Source organism: Periplaneta americana, chromosome 1 (genome assembly GCF_040183065.1).
Source record: "Periplaneta americana isolate PAMFEO1 chromosome 1, P.americana_PAMFEO1_priV1, whole genome shotgun sequence".
Classification (NCBI taxonomy): domain Eukaryota; kingdom Metazoa; phylum Arthropoda; class Insecta; order Blattodea; family Blattidae; genus Periplaneta; species Periplaneta americana.
Window position 1 is genome coordinate 194,307,170 of NC_091117.1, and position 21,143 is coordinate 194,328,312.

At 36.4% G+C, this 21,143-nt stretch overlaps 1 protein-coding gene across 4 annotated transcripts in view; it reads left to right on the forward strand.

Annotated features, from left to right (window-relative positions):
* LOC138705928 (ATP-dependent DNA helicase Q5-like) overlaps nt 1-18,978 on the forward strand; it is a 33,163-nt gene extending 14,185 nt beyond the window's left edge. For 3 of the 4 annotated variants that reach the window (XM_069834718.1, XM_069834731.1, XM_069834739.1), the window contains 5 exons: nt 3,163-3,366; nt 8,031-8,238; nt 10,386-10,574; nt 13,236-14,553; nt 18,439-18,672. In XM_069834718.1, coding sequence (XP_069690819.1) covers nt 3,163-3,366; nt 8,031-8,238; nt 10,386-10,574; nt 13,236-14,553; nt 18,439-18,533 — 2,014 coding nt within the window. In that variant the 3' untranslated portion in view covers nt 18,534-18,672. Of the gene's footprint in view, nt 1-3,162; nt 3,367-8,030; nt 8,239-10,385; nt 10,575-13,235; nt 14,554-18,438; nt 18,673-18,693 lie in introns of those variants that run through there. The other variant, XR_011333861.1, reaches the window with a different exon arrangement.
* The last annotated feature ends 2,165 nt before the right edge of the window (nt 18,979-21,143 follow it).

Below are 21,143 nucleotides of genomic sequence, written 5' to 3' on the forward strand. Positions count from 1 at the left end.
TATAACAATGTTCTACCAACTATAAGACTGACACATCTCTAAGTCAACTGTTTCACGACAGATGGGGCAAAATTCAGTGCTTCACTGAAGTAAAAATTATTTATATTAGCTACAAAACAGACACAACTCGAGTTGTATCAAATTATTCAAGTTTGAGTTGTGCCAGACTTGTATCCGATGTGTGATATAATGAACACATTAAAGCTATAACCAAACCCTACATCACATCAAATTATGCAGAACATATTATCAACAATAATCATGACTACAATAATATAGAAACAGATATGGAAATTCTACACATCACACCAAAAATTCCACAGTTAAACATCTTAGAACAATACGAAATATATAAACATACAATAACATACCCACAACACATACTTAATACACAATTACAGTTCAATACCCACACATTGTTATCATGATACATAACATACAAACAACCAGAGGCGGCTCCTCAGGGCAGGCAGGGTAGGCTAAGCCTACCTCAACACATTTAGAAAAACCTAAAAGTGGATATTTATTAACTACCCCAACACATTTGGAAAACCTTATATAATTATATACTCTTGTCTAGGTGCTTACAAATTCTTCAATTAACTATGAATGGGATTTTTTTAGGGTTAGTTGGACGTTGCTTACTACTGGCAGTTCGATTTATGCGACAAGAATACACTGGACAGATCACGATGCGTCAGAAGGTAGGCAGAAGCGAAGTTAGCCGACCTTCCACGTAACTTCAAAGCTGGCCCTGGAGTAAGCATTAAAAGAGATCGCTATTCTAAATACTTTCTTAGCGCATGCGTTCTATGCTGAAGCCAGCGCGCTAGAAATCTGCCTGCCCTAACGAGAACCCACGAGCATTATCGAACACCTACGATTTGCGAAATTTCTGTTTGAAAGTTTCACGAGTTGGAACGTAGATTGTTACGAGTAGTATAACAGTTTTTAAACAGTGTGTTTTAAAAGATGTTTTTTTTTTAACAGTGTATTTTAGAAAATGTGATTTTTGCAAGTACATACTGTATATTAATGTTACGTATATTTGGTGATTTATAGTTAATGTAAGTGATAACAATAATATTATATTATGACTGATATAATAAGTAAACTGTTACGTTGTCCGTTTTCGCGTCGTAATGACATTGAAAAGATAAGTATTTTGGACAATGGACGACCCACTCTTGCATTAAGCTCTATTGTTCATAAAGTCAGTGCTAAAGATGCAAGAAAATTTAATCCTTCATGGTATGAAACACTATGAAATGGAAATATAAAAATTGGAGGTTTATCTTTCGATAAGGTGGAAAAATTCAAATATCTTGGAGCAACAGTAACATATATAAATGATACTCGGGAGGAAATTAAACACAGAATAAATATGGGAAATGCCTGTTATTATTCGATTGAGAAGCTTTTGTCATCCAGTCGGCTGTCAAAAAATCTGAAATTTAGAATTTATAAAACAGTTATATTACCGGTTGTTCTGTATGATAGTGAAACTTGGATTCTCACTTTGAGAGAGGAACATAGGTTAAGGGTGTTTGAGAATAAGGTTCTTAGGAAAATATTTGGGGCTTAAGAGGGATGAAGTTACAGGAGAATGGAGAAAGTTACATAACGCAGAACTGCACGCATTGTATTCTTCACCTGACATAATTAGGAACATTAAATCCAGACGTTTGAAATGGGCAGGGCATGTAGCACGTATTGGCGAATCCAGAAATGCATATAGTGTGTTAGTTGGGAGGCCGGAGGAAAAAAGACATTTGGGGAGGTCGAGACGTAGATGGGAGGATATATTAAAATGGATTTTAGGGAGGTGGGATATGATGATAGAGACTGGATTAATCTTGCACAAAGTAGGGACCGATGGCGGGCTTACGTGAGGGCGGCAATGAACCTGCGGATTCTTTAAAAGCCATTTGTAAGTAAGTAAGTATGGTATGAAACACATAAATGGCTAACAGGAAGTGAAGTTAAAGCTAAGCTGTAGGTGGTCACGTTTGCTATTGTAATCTAAAGAAGGTACTTGGAATCAGATCATATTTGTAACTCGGTAAGTCTAAAGAGACTTGAAAAGAATTTGAATCCAATTTCGGAAATGTTGTCTGAACAACAAGGGTTGCAAGACAACAGTATTACAATAAACTAGAAAAAACCGACAAATTATGAGACGGCTCATTGATGTAACAGTATTGTTATGTAAGCAAGGGTTAAATTTTCGGGGGGCATGATGAAAGCGAGCTGTCATTGAATCGCGGGAATTACATAAAAATGTTCTGTAAATTTTGCCTACCCTGGACATTTGACTACGAGCCGCCACTGCAAACAACCACTCCCACCATAAGAACAACACACCCCCACCCCTACGACTGATGAATGCAAATGGCAGAATTCAAGATCAACAGGAACAATAGTAGTTCGTAGGACACTGAAGATGACGCAGCACTGGCGTCGAAACAGTCCGTCTGTCTAAGGTGCAAACCTTTTTTAAAAAATTTTAACACTTTTTTTAGTAGGTTATTTTACGACACTTTCTCAACATCTTAGGTTATTTAGCATCTGAATGAGATGAAGGTGATAACACCGGTGAAATGAGTCCAGGATCCAGCACCAAAAGTTACCCAGTATTTGCTCTTATTGGGTTGAGGGAAACCCCAGAAAAAACCTCAACCAGGTACCTTGTTCCGATCAGGAATCGAACCCGGGCCACCTGGTTTCGCAGCCAGACGCGCTAGCCATTACTCCACAGGGTGGACTTTAACACTTTTAATGTGTCGACTAAACAATTTTAAGTTATTAAAATACCGTATATGGATCATATGCGGAGACTAAGAGGAAGGCGAAAAGTAGGAAAAATTGGAGAATGCTGAGTTTGCAGTGAAAGACCTACTATTGGGAAGAACACCATGAATGAATGAATGAATGAATCATGATGAGCCATCACATAGTTTGAAGATAATAGTCTTCTGTGACTTTTCAGTACTGTTGTTGTCATGTGTTTGATCTGCCCAATTTTCTGAACTGCGGTAGATCGTTCTATTGACTGCTATGTTTTCAACATAATCTTCCAGTTCGTCCTGTATGTAGATTTCTAACATTACGTAGACGATTATTCTTCCATTACATCTTACTCAAATGAACCATTTGTTTCAGGTGTAGACATGGAGCTATTGCGAAGTATTTTGGAGACAGTCCTCCCCCCTGTAAGAAAGAAAAACAATGTGATGTGTGCAAAAACCCAGGCACTGTTGAGAAAGCTGTTGAAAATTTCAATAGGCATAGTAGTATGCAAAACAACTTAATGATCAGGGGTGATGGATCAGATTTGTATGAAGGAGGAAGAAGAGGACAAAAAAGGTAAGCTATTTATCAACTGCATGCTTTGAAACAAGGAGATGAATTTAATTGAATAGAACTCATTTAATATTACAGGTCATTCCATTAGACTTGAGCTATTACTTGTGTGAAACAGAACTGGAATCAGCTGATTTGCCTTAGAGGGACCTAGACGGAGAATTGGATTATAATCTCAAACAAGCTATTGTTAGATTACAAACCAAAGTAGAGGCTTTGCGAACACAACGGAGACTGAAGCTCTATCTTCAGCTACCGCATTGAAAGAATGGACAGGCTTACCAGGCAGCTTACCGGTTTATGAATTTTTCAACAATATTGACGCCGCTGCGCGATTAGGAAATTTAAGTGAAAAAGATAAGAAACACATACTCAGACTTAAAATAGCAGGATCCACATTCGAATTTTTGCAATGTAGACCGGATCTCACTCAAGATGGCGTTGCCTTCACAGACATTAGAGTCATGTTTGAGAAGAGATTTAGGGGAAAAATGCCTGATAATTTCTATTATGTAGAGCTACAAACGGCCACACAAAAGGAAACGAAAAGCCCAGAAGCATTTGCAGATAGGGTTAAAGCTCTTAGCTTAAAAACCTTAAAAGAGACAAGGGACCCGTTAGAACGATGCATCCTCACAGAAGATGCGGAACATTGATTGTTAACCGCATACATAGCAGGTATAAGAGGGGAAATAGGCAAATATGTTCGGTTAGGAAGGTCGAAGAATAAGAAAGACGCTGTCCAGTATCACTGCGACGAACGAAGCAAGACAGAAAACAGGTCATCGCGACGTATTCGTAGTAACAGAACAAATTCTGTCACAAATGTCACCGCAATGGGCACATGACTAAAGATTGGTGGTAGACAGTGATACAATGAGTCTTAATCAGAGTTGTTGGTAAGGAAGAAGTGAAAGACAGTACATTGTCATGGCGTCAGCTCGGTTAAGAGAGATACCATGTAAGTAACTCGTTGTGTACATATTTTGTAAATATTTAATAAATCAAATAGAGTTTCATTCACAACTAATTCAGTCTACAACCTAAGTTCAGTAACCATGTAGTTTTCCTACAATATCCTGAGAGCCCCAACTCTTCCAGTAAAATCGTTTTTTTTTTTCCATTATTGAGTGTAATGGTGGTGTCAGAAATCCTGATAAGTGTGAGTGGGAGTCGAACACAGTAGTCATCCATTTAGCAAATCATCCGACCTAAGTGATGGTCGCACAACAAAAATGAATTAATACAGTTATTAATTTTAATTGTTACAAATTTCCTGATACTTTCAATATTGTGAACATTAAACTACATAAATTGTTCTTGAAATGTAGGCCTACTTTCAATCATTCCTTAACATCAGTTTACATATATTTAGAAAAAGTATTGAAAAGTGCCCTGACCAGTCCACAAACGACGGTGAGTTCAATCTGATCCCAAGCAGCAAATCTTACACTGGTTTACAACACTTAACTATCCTACTCTTGATACAAAGGATGAGAATAGTTTCTGCATTTGAACATGGCAAACGAACTCGTCAATCAGATGTGTTGTAAATCCTCTCTCACTATGAATGTTTGAGATAGAAAACCACAGCACTCAAAGACATGTTGAAGCAAAATTATTGTGAACCTCATCTGATTCAAAGAATATGTAAATTATAACTAGTATCTGCAAAGACATTGTTGGATCGTTGTTTGCATCTGACGTAGAGCTTCAGAGGATAGCCAAATTCCATTTTTTATTTTATTTGAAAGGATCGTCTGTTTGTTTTTGCGAGTATTTTGTGTGGAGGGGGCAACATAGTTTCAAGGATTAATTTCGTGACTATGAGGCTATTTAGTTGAACTCGTTAGGTTTCTTTTACATTTCATAGTTAAATATCATTTATTTTGTAGATTATCTTAGTGAGATTTGTTGTTTTTTTCCGAATACAATTAAGTTTTCAAACATTTCGCGTATTTTATTAATAACAGAAAACCAAACCCAAACACTCACTATCAGAGGAACTGTTGTAATTAATATCTTCTCTGTTGTCACTTCCGTCTTACTCCAGGGTCCAATACAAGCCATTTTATTCATAGCACTTGGCATATGACAATTAATGCTCTAAATTATGTGATTATAAAGGCGCGTTTTCATTGGGAACATTTGTATAGAAACTGTATTTGACATTTCGTATCATGGCTGCGAAAGGGTATCTGTCAGATACAGGGGGGAGAGCCATTAATCCTTCCTATTGAAGGCCTTAAGGAACCAACCTGGACAAATACCCAATGTCCCATCCCTACCTTCCCATGGAGCAGCTGTTAGTAAGCATAACTTTACAAGCTGACCTAAAGGGAGGAGCTACTCATCAATTAGCACTGGTCAGCTTGATGAGTTAATGACTGAATTTGGTATAATTTTCCTCTATTCAATACCTAATTCCCTCTTTACCCTTTCCTATCCAGTCCTCTGACTGAACTCTTACTTTCTTCGACCCCGACGGCATTAGAGCATTCGAGGCTTAAGGGTTCATTTCCCTTTCCTTCCTCCTCTTTCTACTTTTCTGTTCCTAGTGCTGACCTGCTATGGCACTAAAATCGTCCTCCAGTGGCTTAAGGAGGGAAAGCTGGTGATCAACAAGATCTCCCAGCTAGGTCCAATGGACCCACCGACCAACAGCAGGTCCTCCAGACATTCTGGGGGTTGTGTGTGAATGAAGTAGCCACCAAAACGTTAAAATATGGTGTTCACTTAAATCGGCTACAACTTGCCATTTTCAAATATTGAAGTGCAAGAGGTCAAATGACTTTGTCAAACGCCTGGCATTAGAAAACAACAACATTTCGTATCATACAGATTTCTTCCATACAAAATAAGTGAAGAGAGTTTACATTGAGAGCATATTGTATAGAATATTGTGTAAGTCTCATTTTTAGTTTTTGCTGATCCACTGTTGTCCTAGATTTTAAAGTTGTGAATATTTTTCTCAACTTCCTCGATCTCTTAATTCAAAATTAACGAACTATCACGTAAAGAATCTTTACCGGATGTTTCTGTCTCTGAAATACGTATTTAAAGGATCCCAGAGATATTTCCTCACCTCTATTTCTTCAATTAAACTCAAAATTTTGCCAACTGTTCACTTTCTCTTTGTTCATGCATACTACATGGAAAACGTGTGTGTATGCTCAGGTTGCAGGATGTAGATTTGTTATCAACCTCATAATGATGCAAGGAACTTTGTCATATACATATATGGGCTATTCCATATGAAATCGATCAGTAAAAAACCTCGCATTTTTTTATACTCTAATTTTTTTCCCTATTTATACAAGATGCTGAGGAGAGTGCATTTTAAAAAATATACTATCGAAAGTCAAACGGTTTTCGTATTGTTGAGCGACAAATTTAGCGTATTTTATAAAAACAAGCCTCTTTCAGCACTCAGAACTCAGGAACCATTTACTGCAGAACATTGAACGGGAGCTCATTTTGAATCCGACATTTGGTAGGTTAGGTTAAGAAGTAATCCTTATTTTTATTGTACACAGAGAGACAGATAATCTGATTTTACTTACTTTTAGGCTTTTTACCAATTTGTAAAAATGTAAAAAAATATTGAGAAAAAACCTTGCATTATTAAGAGGGATTCGGCATTGTTTGCTTAGTGGTATGGCAATAGATTTCGAGGATATTAAATAGATTATTTTCACATGCCTGGACTTGAACGGCACAGTACCGCACGCACTGGCCGAGAGCTGAAGATAAGCGAGCGTTGGGCGTCATTTTACTCCTGTGTTTATGAAAACTTGTGATAAAGCTAGTCCAGCTATGCGCTACTAGACGAAACATCACGTGTTTGTCTCCTGGCCTTGCTTGTCTCGGCTAGCTCCCATCTCACAGTCAGCTGGTTAGTTCACGCGCGTACTATTTATTTTCTTTATTTGATATTTTCAATACTTTATCAACATACCATCAGTAAAAAATCTGTTTATTTGTACTTTCAATGCGGAATCGAACTATATATTTTAAAAATATTTTTTCGGTGGCAAAGGTGTCTTAATGAGGAAAAATCTAAATTTCTCCATTTCCATAAAAAGTAAGAAAATCTGTTTATATGTCAATATAAACTTTAATTTCTCAGCATCAAAATAAACTATGATTTTGATCATTGGGTGAAAGGGTTTCGGAGCTACAACAGTTTAAATTTGCTAATTTTATGAAAATATGATAAATTTAAATATTTTAAATTTAAACACTATGAAGTTCTGATGCCTCAAACTTTGCACAAACCATTGTATCACAGTTCTCTACGTACAAAAAAAAAGTTTCATTGTATTTAGAAATTGTAAGGTCAATTTTCTCTATATTTCGGTCAATTTGAGATGGAATAGCTCGTATAGAACTCTTCATTTGTATGATACATACAGGCACGTGTCTCATAAAATGCAGAACATGTTCAGAACTCCAGTTCTATACAAAATGTTCCCAATGAAAATTATTAGAAACGATAGTTACTATAATTTCGTAGACAGTTGAAATATATTGGTAGTGAATGGCAGTTGATGGTTCGTAGAAATGATAATGGCTGATGTTGATGATGGAAGTTGCACTAAAAGGTGCATTGTTATTGATTTATATATTGCCCTGATGTTTGTACTTAAGAGATGATATTTTGGCAGGGAAAGTGACAACTATAGATCTGAAAGAGATGATGATGATGATGGAGAGGAAAATAAACCAAACAAACAATTGCAAGAATTAATCCAAAAGCAGTTTTCCATTCGACGTAAGTCCTGTTCAACAGAAGATGAAGAGACTTCAGCGAAATATTCAAGAGTTCGTGCAGCTCAGAGTACTGGCGTCAAAGTGAATGGCTTGACAATCTCTGTACGTATTTTATAGAAAATAAAACTTTCTTACTTCTTATGGGACTTAAAATAAATTTAAAATATAATAGTAGTTCTAGTGGTTAAGTATGTTACTGGCTCTATTTAAAAGCCATTTCATAATTGCATGGGGCAGTAGTACATTAGAATGATAACTGCACTTCAACCTAATTAAATGAAGTCAGCCAGAGTTTATCTTTGAGATTTGCCATGCTCTTGGTTGTATAATATGTCCAGGTCATAAACACCGAGCTTCCTATGGTCTTAACCTGATGATGGAACCTGTAAGCAGTTCCGAAATGTTTGGAAATGTTAAGTTTCAGTTCACAGTGGATTACCCAAAAGTCTAATTCTAAAGAATCTTAATAGTTTTGTTACCGTGTTTGTTACTCATAGTTATTCCCATTGGACACAATTATTTACCTTGTTGAGCCTCATTTTACATTGGCTAAATTCAAAAACTAGTATAATTCTGTTTCCATTTCTATGTTCAATATATTACCACAGGAGGTTCGTAATATAACATGTACAGTAGCGTGCAAATTAATCCAAACACGACATATTTTTACATTTTCTGTCATTGTTGGCCTCACAGCTGCTCATACCGCTTTAATTGACATCTGTAGTACGTGTAATTCCATTGTTGAAGGTCTGTCATTATTTTTTTATAATATGTGACATTTTGCCTGTCGTTTTGTACTTATAAGGATTTCAGTTGTGTTGAAGACTTAATACTGCAATCCTGTGTACATTCTGTCGTCTTCACAAATGGATACAACTCCACGAAAACTGTCTAAAATTATAACATTAGCAGAGCATTCTTCTATGACACAGAGGCAAATTGCTGCAGAATGTCACATCGGTTTGGCTACTGTTAATTCGATCATAAAACGATACAGGGAGACTGGATCCATCACACCCCAGAAAAAAGGAAACTGTGACCGGAAAAGGAAGACATCACCTGCAGATGATCGTTTATTTGTCAGGAAAAGTAAATTAAATCCTAGACTAACTGCTGTCGACTTAACCCGCGAGTTAATGGCTACCACTGGGGCGAATATTCACGTCACAACAGTGCGGCGTAGGCTTTTGGAAGCTGGACAAAGGGCTTGTAAGCCTATTAAGAAGCAACTGCTAACCCCTGTTATGTGCAAAAAATGCTTAATGTGGGCAAAATTACATCAACACTGGACAGTGAATGACTGGAAGAATGTACTTTTTTCCGATGAGTCTCATTTCGAGGTCCACGGCCACCGTGTTTCTTACGTACGGAAAGGATCCGAAAAAGTAACAGCAGCTCATCTCCAACAAGCACCCAAATACCCCCTAAAGTAATGTTTTGGGGTTGTTTTACACATGAAGGGCCTGGAGCATTAATACCTATCAAGGGAATGATGAATTCTGACAAATATATTCACTTATTGGAAACCAGAATCGTACCCCAGCTGCAAAAATCATTTCCGGATGGCAGAGGTGTGTTCCAACAAGACCTGGCACCATGCCATACGTCTCAAAAAGCTACAGGATTCTTCAATAAGAAGAATATTCAGGTACTCCCCTGGCCAAGCAACTCACCCGACATCAACCCCATTGAGAACTTGTGGTCAATTTGCAAAAGAAGAATGCAAAAAATGGATTGTTCTACAAAAGAGAAGATGATTTCTGCCCTCATTGGTGTATGGTTTTGCGGTGAAGAAATGAAGAATATTTGTGGGAAATTAGTGGAATCCATGCCAAATCGTCTCAGAGCTGTTATTAGGAACAAGGGAGGCCACATAGATTACTGAGGTATGTCTTAGATCCTTTTTTTATCCCGTTTGAGTGTTTTTGCATAAGTAATTACTTTGTTCGGATTAATTTGCACGCTACTGTGTTCTATTTAGAAGGGCATTGGCGTTGCATAAATGACTTTCTCATAATCCTTTCCTCTCTATAAATGAATACTTTCAGGTTGATCAGATTAATTTATTCTGATTTTGTTGTCTGTTGTTATGCTTTTATTATGTGTATTTATTATGTGTATTTTATATTTTTTAATATTATTTGTAGCTGTTGTTATTTTTATGTTCTTTCTCGACTATGTCCATAGCAACAAACATGCTGCTGATGACAAATATAAATAATAATGTTTACTTTTATATATTACAGGTGAGAGAATCTTATTTAAGACTCTTGATCGAAAACCTAAGCAAGAACCACGAGCGCTGTGTTGTAGTAGATCCACCTGATCATAAGCTTTCTTCCTCAGATATAGAAATGTGTGCTATTGACTTGGAGTATGAAGCATTCACATCTAACAAAGTAGTAGGCCTTTATCGAAGAACAGTAATGAAAACGGTAAGTTCCATCCTGTGTATTTTTATAGTTTTTGTTCTTTCTTGATTCACATTTTAATTTTGTATTTTACTTCATTCGAGGGTTATTCATAAAGAAACTTCCGTTTATTTTTTACAAACCTGTGAATGACGTTACAGAATTGGGTTACAATACGTTTGAAAGTATACACTCTAGTTTATTTTTCCACATAGTTTCCAGTCACATTGAGACACTTGTCGTAGCGTTTGACGAGCTTTGAAATTCCGCAATCGTAGAATTCGGCCACCTGTGACTGAAGCCAACCTACGACGCTGGTTTTCAACTCTTCGTCATCGTCAAAGCGCTTCGAGCCAAGCCACGTCTTCACGTTCATGAAGAGATGGTAATTGCTAGGTGCCAAATTTGTGCTATAGGGAGGGTGATCCAATACTTCCCAGTTGAACTCTTGCAGTTTGGTCACAGTATGATGCGCTGTATGCGGCCGGGCGTTGTCATGCAAGAAAAACACCCTAGAGCTCAACATGCCACGGCGTTTGTTTTGAATGGCCCTTTTCAAGTTTGTTAGTGTGTTACAGTAACGCTCAGCGTTAATTGTGGCATTCCTCTCCAAGAACTCTACTAGCAAAATTCCTTTTTTGTCCCAGAAGACAGTTGCCATGAGTTTCCTCGTGGAAAGTGTTTGACAACACTGTGGGTTTTTTCGGGGAGTGAATATGGCTCCACTGCATTGATTGAAGCTTTGTTTCTGCATTCACATACCGCACCCAAGTCTAATCTCCTATCATAATCTGATCGAGAAAAGCATCACCTTCTCTTTCGTAACGCTCAAGGAAGGACAGTGCTACTCCCATTCACTGAGCCTTTTGTTCCTCAGAAAGGAGTTTAGGCACCCATCTGGCAGAAAGTTTCCGATACCCCAAATCTTCGGTAATCACTTTGTACAGAAGAGTACGACTAATCTGTGGAAGATCCTCACTAAAATCCGACATGGTGAACTTGCGGTTTGTTCTAACACTTTTTTCAACCAAACGAATCAGATCTGCATTCACGATACTCGGTCGACCACTTCTCTCTTCATCATGGACATTGGTTCGCCCATTTTTGAATATACAGCACCATTGTCTTACACCACCTTCACTCATTACATCTGACCCATAAACTTCACAAAGTTGGTGATGGATTTCACTAGCTTTACAGTTTTTGGCCACAAGAAATCTTATTACAGAACGTACCTCACACCTGGCAGGACTTGCAATTGCAGCACACATTTTGACAGCACGTGGCTCAGAAAGGAACAAAGACACGACCTTGACTCTACCGCTGCTCGACGCGTACTGCTCCAAGGTACACTCCACTGCAAGAGCGGCGCCACTGTCTCTGTTGTCACGCACGCTATATGAAAACGGAAGTTACTTTATGAATAGCTCTCGTATATTATTGTCTTTTGTGGTCAAGCAGTTATCATGGTTGCCATAACTTGTCCCAACCAGGATTTGAACCTGGGCCCATTAGTTTCACGATCAGATGTGCTAACCATTTCTCCACAGTGGCAGACAGAAATGTTCTTGCAGCCATGTGAAGTATCATTACTACTGTAGCTAGACATCCAGTATAATTTGTTGATTAAAAAGCTTAGGCCTAATTACAGTATGTAGTCTTTTAAAGAATAGTAAAAACTGGTTAAGATTTTTTTTAACTGCGATTTTGAATTGTCTACGGTAGTATTCCCCTCCATTACTGCAGATAATCGAGAGTTGAGTTGACTATACAGGGTGTAACAACTTTAATGTTTAAAATTTCTGGAACATGTTCCCTGACACGTTCTACGTTGATTAAACCTAACATACCTATATCCGAAATTGAGAGGTTACAGAGATAACAGAGCTGGAAAAAATAGAACTTCTTGCAGCTCCAAGCATTATACCGTTTATACAAGGCCTATTTTATGGCATTACTAAGTAGAGATACATAAGAAACATTTGAAAAGCAGTGAATGAAGGAAAATTTACTTTTAAGAGAAATTAAATTAAAATTGTTTAGGTTGCTAAGGAAACGAAACAGACAACAGTTTAAAATAACAGTTGTGGGAAAAATAAACCGTATTGTGACTAGTCTTTTTATTGAGTTTTGACCATTAAAACATGCCTTTTGTGTACACACATCAGGAATACGCTGACATAGTTTATGTGTATGGACTGTGTGATGGCAATGCAACAGCAGCTGTTTTGGTATATCAAGCACGGTTCCCAAATCGTAGGATTCCTAGTGCACAGGTATTTTCACTCATCTCATTTCGCACAGAGACAGAATTAATCACATTTTCCACAAGAAGTACAGTGTTTGGAATCTTAAGGACATTTTTTTTCAATTTTGCACTGCTTCTTTCATACTCACAAGTAGTTGATATTAAAATGTAATATGGTAATAATAAAAATAATGACATAGACATGTCACTTTCGGAAATTGGTGTTACTTCTTTCAGTATTCAGCGACAAAATTAAACTCAAAAATTTAACTTTGGGTTACAAATACTCCAAACCTATAGAACTTTGGATATAGGTATGTTAGGTTTAATCGACGTAGAACGTGTCAGGGAACATGTTCCAGAAATTCTAAACATTAAAGTTGTTACACCCTGTATATTAAAAATTACGTGGTAATTATATTTTATTTTTTCTCTAGGTGGGAGACATTAAAAAAAATACTGAAGTAATGACACTTAATGAGAAGTTAAGGAAGTACAAACCAACAGGAAACTCATCATTACGAGATGCAGTCACTCAGATTACTAACCAATTTAAGACTGAAGAAGAAAATCGGAGAGAACCTATTGGTATTGTGACCGCATCCCAGTTTCTTAAAAAATGTGATGAAAAATTGAAAGAAAACACTAGTGGTATTGTTGAGAAGAATAAAAAATCTTCCAGGTCATCAATTTTTAAGCGTGATCCTTTGATTCAACAATCTATACATAATTTTTGCAAAAGAAAGGCTGCAGAATCCGACTCTTTAGAGAATGACAGTGAAAACTCTACAGAAGAGAGTACAGTTACTGAATACAAAGAAGGTGATACATCTAGCACTCAAACATCAAGTGATAAACAATCACTTAGAAATGTTCCTTTGATGGTTGATGATGGAGATTGTTCAGACTCTGCGCAGGAATTTGATTGTGAAGAATATAATGAAGAAGACATAATGAACAGTGAGGATGAGGTTGAATTTAGTGAAGTGGTGCATAGTGAAATTAAAAGTGAGAGATTTGAGGACAGTAAAGTGAATGTTATGTCCAAGACTATTTCACAGATTAACTCTAACCCAGTTGTTGTAAAAAGAGAGGACTTGCACATCAAACAAGAAAACAAAAGTTGTGAATTTACGAATAATATAGAGAACTCGTGCTTTCTGACACCAGTGGAAGAAAAGAGTTCTGTGTCATACTGCGAAGTGAGACAAGAGAGAACTAAGACTGTTGTGAAGACAGAGCCCGCAACAGAAAGTTACAATAAGTCGAATGAAAAGAAAAGAAAATGGTCTCAGACCTTATTTGGAGAAAGCAGTGATGATGAAATTACTGATAAGACAAAATCCAAAACCAAAAGAGATAGAGTCAGGGACATTAAAAGTAACTTTTCTCTCAGTAAACTACAAGCAAATAAAGAAGACAGTTCATCATTATGTTTGAAGAATACAAATAGCAGTTGCATTAGTAAAAGAGTGAGTGTAGTTGAGGAAGATGGATCAGCATCTACAAACTTCAGTGTAAGACATAATAAATCGCAGACCTCAATGAAACTTACCAAAGAAGAACAGAATACTTCACAGAATGGTAGTACAGCTAATGAAAGTGGAACTGTAAGACTTAATAAGCAAGCTATAGCAGACACTGTAGTAAAGCATCTTATGCCCTTCTACAAAGAAAAGAAGATCGCTTCCAGGGATTTATTCAAGTTCCTAGCTCGACAGGTAGCCCACCATTTAGAAGAAGTAAAAAACACAGGTAAGCTCTTTGGTTCCTATTGCTAATTTGAATGTTACCACTTTATATTTTTAAAATTCGAATATTACTGTTATAATGTCGTGATATGAGAATATAAAGTTCCTATCTGCATTTTCTGTCATTTTTCAGGAGAGAAGTTTGAAATTTGAATTAAAAAAAAATGTTGCTAAGTTATTTAATTCAGTTTCGTCATGTGATTTCATTGAGGAAGGACAGTCTGTAGTGGGTTTTTCATATTCAAATGTCTACTATATCCGCATTGCTGACATGATCATTTTTCGGATAGAACGTTTTTTATGCTGAAAAATGTTTTTTAACTGAGCAGTTGTCAGATAGAACCTATGATGGTTACAACTCAAGGAGAGAACAAGGGTGGAAGTTAACATGAATTTTGATATCAGATTTAAAATTTAAGTAGAATTATTATTAACAATATTTCAGAGGTGAAAAATTAATACTTATAGTCGCAATGCTGATATTCCCGGCATGACTCCTCCTCTTTGCTTACGTCTTAGGAAGTCAAAGCTCTATAAAGTCTAGGTAGGTAGTATCGTTCGCCATTTTTGTTCTTTCGTTGCCGAGCTACCAGATGAGGGATCTATTTGCCACACCGTTAAACATTATCATGTCGTAGCTCCTATGATAATAAATCAAATGCACTGTAATTCAGCAAATAATTGAGCGGCAAATAACGTCCTCATGTGTTTTCTGCGAATGCCAACGAAAGAGCCAAAATGGCGGGCGATTATATTAAGTATTTATCCAGCCTTAGGAAATGCTTAACATCTTCATCAGTGAATCACAAGACGCACATGTTTAAATGTAGCCGACCTGTAACGTGATTGGCTGCCGGAAATTAGAGCGATAGGACTATAGAACTAAGTATTGGTAATGTTTCATCAGATGAATTGAGGCATGGACTGTATCAATGCTGCAAGCAATAAATTTGTGAAAAGTGAGATTTCAATCTTTGCCTTCTATTTAGTTTTTCATTATTTTCGTAAACCATTTTAAAATTTTACTTGCAATAGTGTTACGACCCATATTTAGGCTTAAACCTGGACAATCCAGTATAATGTGAGGTAATAACTCAGCATTCATCCCAAATTTCCTACAAGTTGTGTCATCAGTGAGACCCATATGTAGATGCAGTGTCTGGTCAGGAATCCGGTTACCTATTTTAAGTTTCTTCGTTTCCAGAACTAGAAGTTCTCTCATGAGGCAGAAAAGGGCTCTGTGGATAAAGCAAGAAACAAAATGTAAAGCGTAAACAATGTTTATATAAACCATTTTCAATGTTTCACAGATATTTGAAAATAAATATTGATCAAAGACCTTTATACATTTCATAAGCATATGACCTTTTCTAGATATATTTCAGAATGCATCATTTGTATATCAGATGTTTTAAATAACAATTATCCTAATGGTCGTTGTATAAGATGCAGAGATCCAGTACATTGGCCTGCTCGATCTCCTGACCGTATGTCCCTATATTTTTTGTTATGGGCTTGTTAATGTACTAATGACTCCAAAAAAGCATGCAGAAGCACAGTGCAAAAAAGAAGCAAGGCCATCCATCGTGCTGGAACCACTTGGTATGCCTTTCTTCTAAAGTTACACCTTTCAACAATAATGGTAATTCCTCAATTAAAAAGTAAAATGTCCTGTTTATATGCTAATGATAAAAGTTACCTTATCTTCCAAAAGCCTATACCATAAATTAACAGATCAGAGTCTAATGCTCAACTTCACTTAACGAGTGTCGATTTTCAACAATTCAAAATCAATTTTTACTTTTCAGGTATTTTGTGAAACTATGCAATAAATTTTAAAATGGTATATGTAAACATTTATTTTTATACGAGGAATGAGAATAATAAATGAAAATTGTTAGCTTCCCTTTAAGAAGACCTGATTGACCTTCAAATGACTTTGAAAACGTCCTCCAAATACAACATAAATAATGCAATTTGCTCCCCGTTAACGTTGTTGTTGTTTGTTGTTGTTATTTTCTAATGCCAGGCGTTTGACAATAAAGTCATTTGACCTCTTGCACTCCAATGTTTTTCAAAGATATTATCCTGGTCAGCCACTGAAGCACAGATTTTGAGGTGTTCCGAATCCATTTCTTGGTTTGAGTTGCACAATGGGCAGTTAGGGGAGTGATATATTCCAATTCTATGCAGGTGTTTGGCCAAATAATCATGGCCTGTTGCCAATGTAAATGCAGCTACAGACGATTTTCGTGGTAAATCGGGAATTAACTGTGGATTTTGATGCAGAGAGTTCCATTTTTTCCCTTGAGATTGTGCTATCAAATTTTGTTTGTTGAAGTCTAAGTATGTAGATTTAATAAATCTTTTCACAGAGTAATACGTAGATTTAGTAACAGGTCTGTAAGTAGCAGTGCTGCCCTTCTTTGCTAATGCATCCGCATTCTCGTTTCCCAGGATTCCACAATGAGATGGTATCCATTGGAATACAATTCTTTTATTGAGTGATATTAATTGAGAGAGCATTTTAGTTATTTCTGATGTTGGAGATGAAGGTGTGTGTTTAGAGACTATTGATAGAATAGCTGCTTTGGAGTCTGCTCCCCATTAAAGTAAATTAACTTTTATTTAATACATTTCTTTCCAAAGTGCTTGGTTTTTTAGATCTTTCGCATTACCAACTTAAATGATCCACCCGGTATAATAAAATTAATTTGGATCATTTACACAACCACATTTCGACATTAATAACATATGAATTAACACTTTAACTAAAAACAAGTTGGTATATACTGGGTGTTCATTTCAAAGTGTGTCATGACGTCACTGTTGATGAGTCAGCGATTTGAAGCGAGTTTCAGCTTTTGTGTCAGAGAAGTTGCCTATTAATCAAGGCGTTCAATCTGAACTTGAGAACGTGTACGGTATAACTTGAATGTCGTAGCAACAGATGGCAGTCTGTACGGTCTGTGTACTACCATAACCTCTTTCGATCTGTGTTTTGCGCGGCCAAGTCGTATGCAGGGTATTTGTTGTCATCGGCTGTGTACGGCAACATTCCACAATACAAATCAAATGCTCAGTGTCCATGTTGACCGTCGAAGTTAATGTCAACAAATACGTAAGTAATCGTCTTAACCCTCTCCACATATCCCGACAGTAAGAAAAAACTCACCTCAGTACATGTTTCGAAACAGTTCACATTCCTGCCACTACCGGCGGCGTTACCGTACATATCGGTAAGTACTCTTCTGAATGAACGCCGTACTTGGTAGGCAACTTCTCTGGCAGATAAGTAATACACCTCTGCGGAAGTGTAGGAAGATTGAATACTCTAGGCTCATCGACTAGCCACGTGGCGGCATACAGCGAGCCATGACATACTTTGAACTGAACACCCAGTATATTTTCATGAAAAATGAGGACTATTGACAATACACTTTAACAGTATAGACATAGACAGTGGATTGAGCAAATTCACCCAATACAAAAACAATTTAAAGATGGAATGTCATATCAACCCCGTTGAAATGTATACACCCCTCCCCTCACCATTTGGCTTTTGTCAGTCAGGCAAGTCATAAAAATTCATCTTGGGGATTTCTGGAGCACTTTATGCTAAGACTTTTTCCCTTTTATTATTGAATGATGAAGTTTCTATCACAGTTGAAAACTAACTAATATTCCGAAAGGTTGAAGTTACTTGTGCAAGATCCTGATGTGAGACATCAAAACGAATTTCATCTTCATAATCAACGTGAAAACTGGTTCAAGAAAACTTATTTTTATCAAATAAAACAGACCAGTGTTGTTTATCTAAAATTGTTTGTTTTGTTTCATGTTTTTAAGGGCAGATGTATGTAATTTCCATTTTCTCTTTCCTTTACAGATGAGTCATCTATCAAGAAGTTTGTCCGTGATTTCTTTAATGTTAAAGACACAGTGAACTCAGAGTCTGATGTTTGCTTTCGATCTAAGAAATAAGGTCAAAATTTAGAAGACCTATGTAATAAAGACTGTCTCTCCTATGGAAGCTATATTCGAAAACTATAGTAGGCACATGTAATTCTCCTTAATAAATAATCCACATGAATAATCAGAATAGTGCATTTTTTTTTTTCAACTTTGTTTTTATCTTTTTCAGATTGCTAGCAGTTTTTTCCTGGGTAGGCTTACAATGGCAGAGGCACATTCTTTTTCATCTCGATGTTTACTCTTCTATATCATTTCAGTTAGGCAGACAAAAAATAAAATAAAAGTATGTTGACCTTCTTGCAATCAATTCATTACCCTTCCATTTGAAATTGTAGTATGTACAGAAAAATTATTATTTTTTTTTTGTGATGAAAGGTGTGAATAGCAATATCCTATTGTGTATAAGCCTAATAAAATCAAAGCTGTCAATACAATAAAATGAATCATTTTCGCGGGCGTGTGCGTTTTTTTTTTTTTAAGATGTAACTTAGGCCCTGGGCAGGTGGGCCGGACTCACAAGCAGAAACCCCAGGAGTGTTGTGCGGTTATTGAACCAGTAAGCAGCCCAGCTTGCTAGTTTCTCTTCTTACAGACATGTTCGATGAACTGTGCTCTGTTTAAGTTTAAATTTATCATGGTGTTTGTTTTCATTTAACATGTTTGGTGAATTATCCTCTGTTTAAGTGTAACTTTGTTATGGTGTTTACCACTACACAAAGGGTGTTATTACTTTTGAACGGAAAGAAAAACAGAAGACATTCTGTACTGACAGCAGAAAGCTTGATGGTATCGGAGCACTCTTAGAGGCAAATCCGAAAAGATCTATCTCCATAGTCGGGCGTATCTGTAAGATCAGCCCACAAAATTTTTACATTTAAAACCTTATAAATAGGGACCGGATTTTTATGTAATATCAAGGTGTGAAATATGTACATATTTATGTAAGAAAAATAAGCTGAATATGTACCAAAATATGTAAAATCATGAAAATATTTAATATCAATATCTGGCAGGTATAGGATAGGTAAGACTCTCCCGTTGTGATTTCACAGAGCACCCGTCTTTTTTACCGAACACTTGACACATTACTATTATTCTATCTGTAGTAAAAGCTTCGTCCATTGCAATCCATGATTTTATTTTTATCGTTAGGGTTGAAGATACAGGGGCCATTTTAGTTACTTAAAAGCAGTAGATAAACTCACTTGCACTTTATAGGTATTGTAAATACTAAAACTAGAGAACTGAGTGAAATGAATTATACAACAGTACTGCAAGCAGTGTTTCGCTTTACTGGATTAGGAGAAAATAAGAGGAGATGTGGGACACATCCATTTTAGCTGCTGTCTGTAAGAAACAAGTACCTACTAAAACCTCAAACTATAGGCATTTACAAACTGTTATTTGAAAAGTGACATTCCGTCTCATGCAGAAGGGTAGGATTATTCCAGTCGAGAACCATACTTTCTAATTGCTCGGAAAATCCCATTTCCATATAGGTCTACTAAATTTAAAATAAAGAGGCCAAGCAGTGGTGGTACTTGTCACACCTAAGAAGGCTTTTATTCATTTTTACTTATCTGAAAGGGGAAAAAAAAAAAAAAACTTCTGCTGGGGAAGTTTACAATTTGAAATACACAGATTTAAAAAGCCTTTTCCAGCAGAAGTTTTTTTTTTATTTCCTTTCAGAGAAGTAAAAATGAATAAAACTCCTAAATATGTAGATTTATGTAACACCAAGCCATATATGTAACGTGGGGTAAATATGTAAACATATGTAGTATCAAATTTTAATATATTAATGGTAATTACAAGATTCGCAAAGATTAGTAATTTATATACGGTTAGGTTGAAAGGAATATAATATGTAATTACATAAAAATCCGGTTCCTACTTATAAATTATTAGAAAAACTCATAAACTCAACATACCTGATCATAATATTAGAATTACTTATAATTTCTGTAACTAGCTTTTAAATTTCATACACAATGGCATAATCAATCCCGAATTGTTGTTCTTTACTGATGAAGCATGGTTGCATTTAAGCAGATATGTAAATTGGCAGTATAATCACTATTGGTGTGGCATCAGTCCCCATATGCTTCATGAAGCATCTTCGCATATTGTGAAGGTTGTTGTGTGTGGTGTGCATTCACTTCTAGAAGAATAATCGAACCAGCCTTTCATTATAATACAGTAGATTCTCATTGTTATGTCAGTGAAATATTGCTTCAATTTTTTTAACAATTGAACGAGGATGAACAAAATTATGGATGGTTTATGCAAGACAATGTGACAGACCATACAGCCAAGCGATCTATGCGGGAATTAAGACGTGTGTTTGATAACCAAGTGATCGTTAATTGGCCCCCGCGTTCTCCAGATCTTAACCCAGATCTGTCCGAAAAATAAATTCGTCCACATTTCTTCAAATCCAATTTCTAACTGACCAAGGGTATGTAATGAGACATATAAACTGGAAATTAAAAAAATCGGAATCCACCGTGCCCTTTTAAAAGAAAAGTGGACAAATTGGGTGATATTTCAAGGTAATTCTTTCAGAGTTTTCTTCAAATGTATTTATGAAACTTCATGGTGTAGGCCTATTTAAGTTTT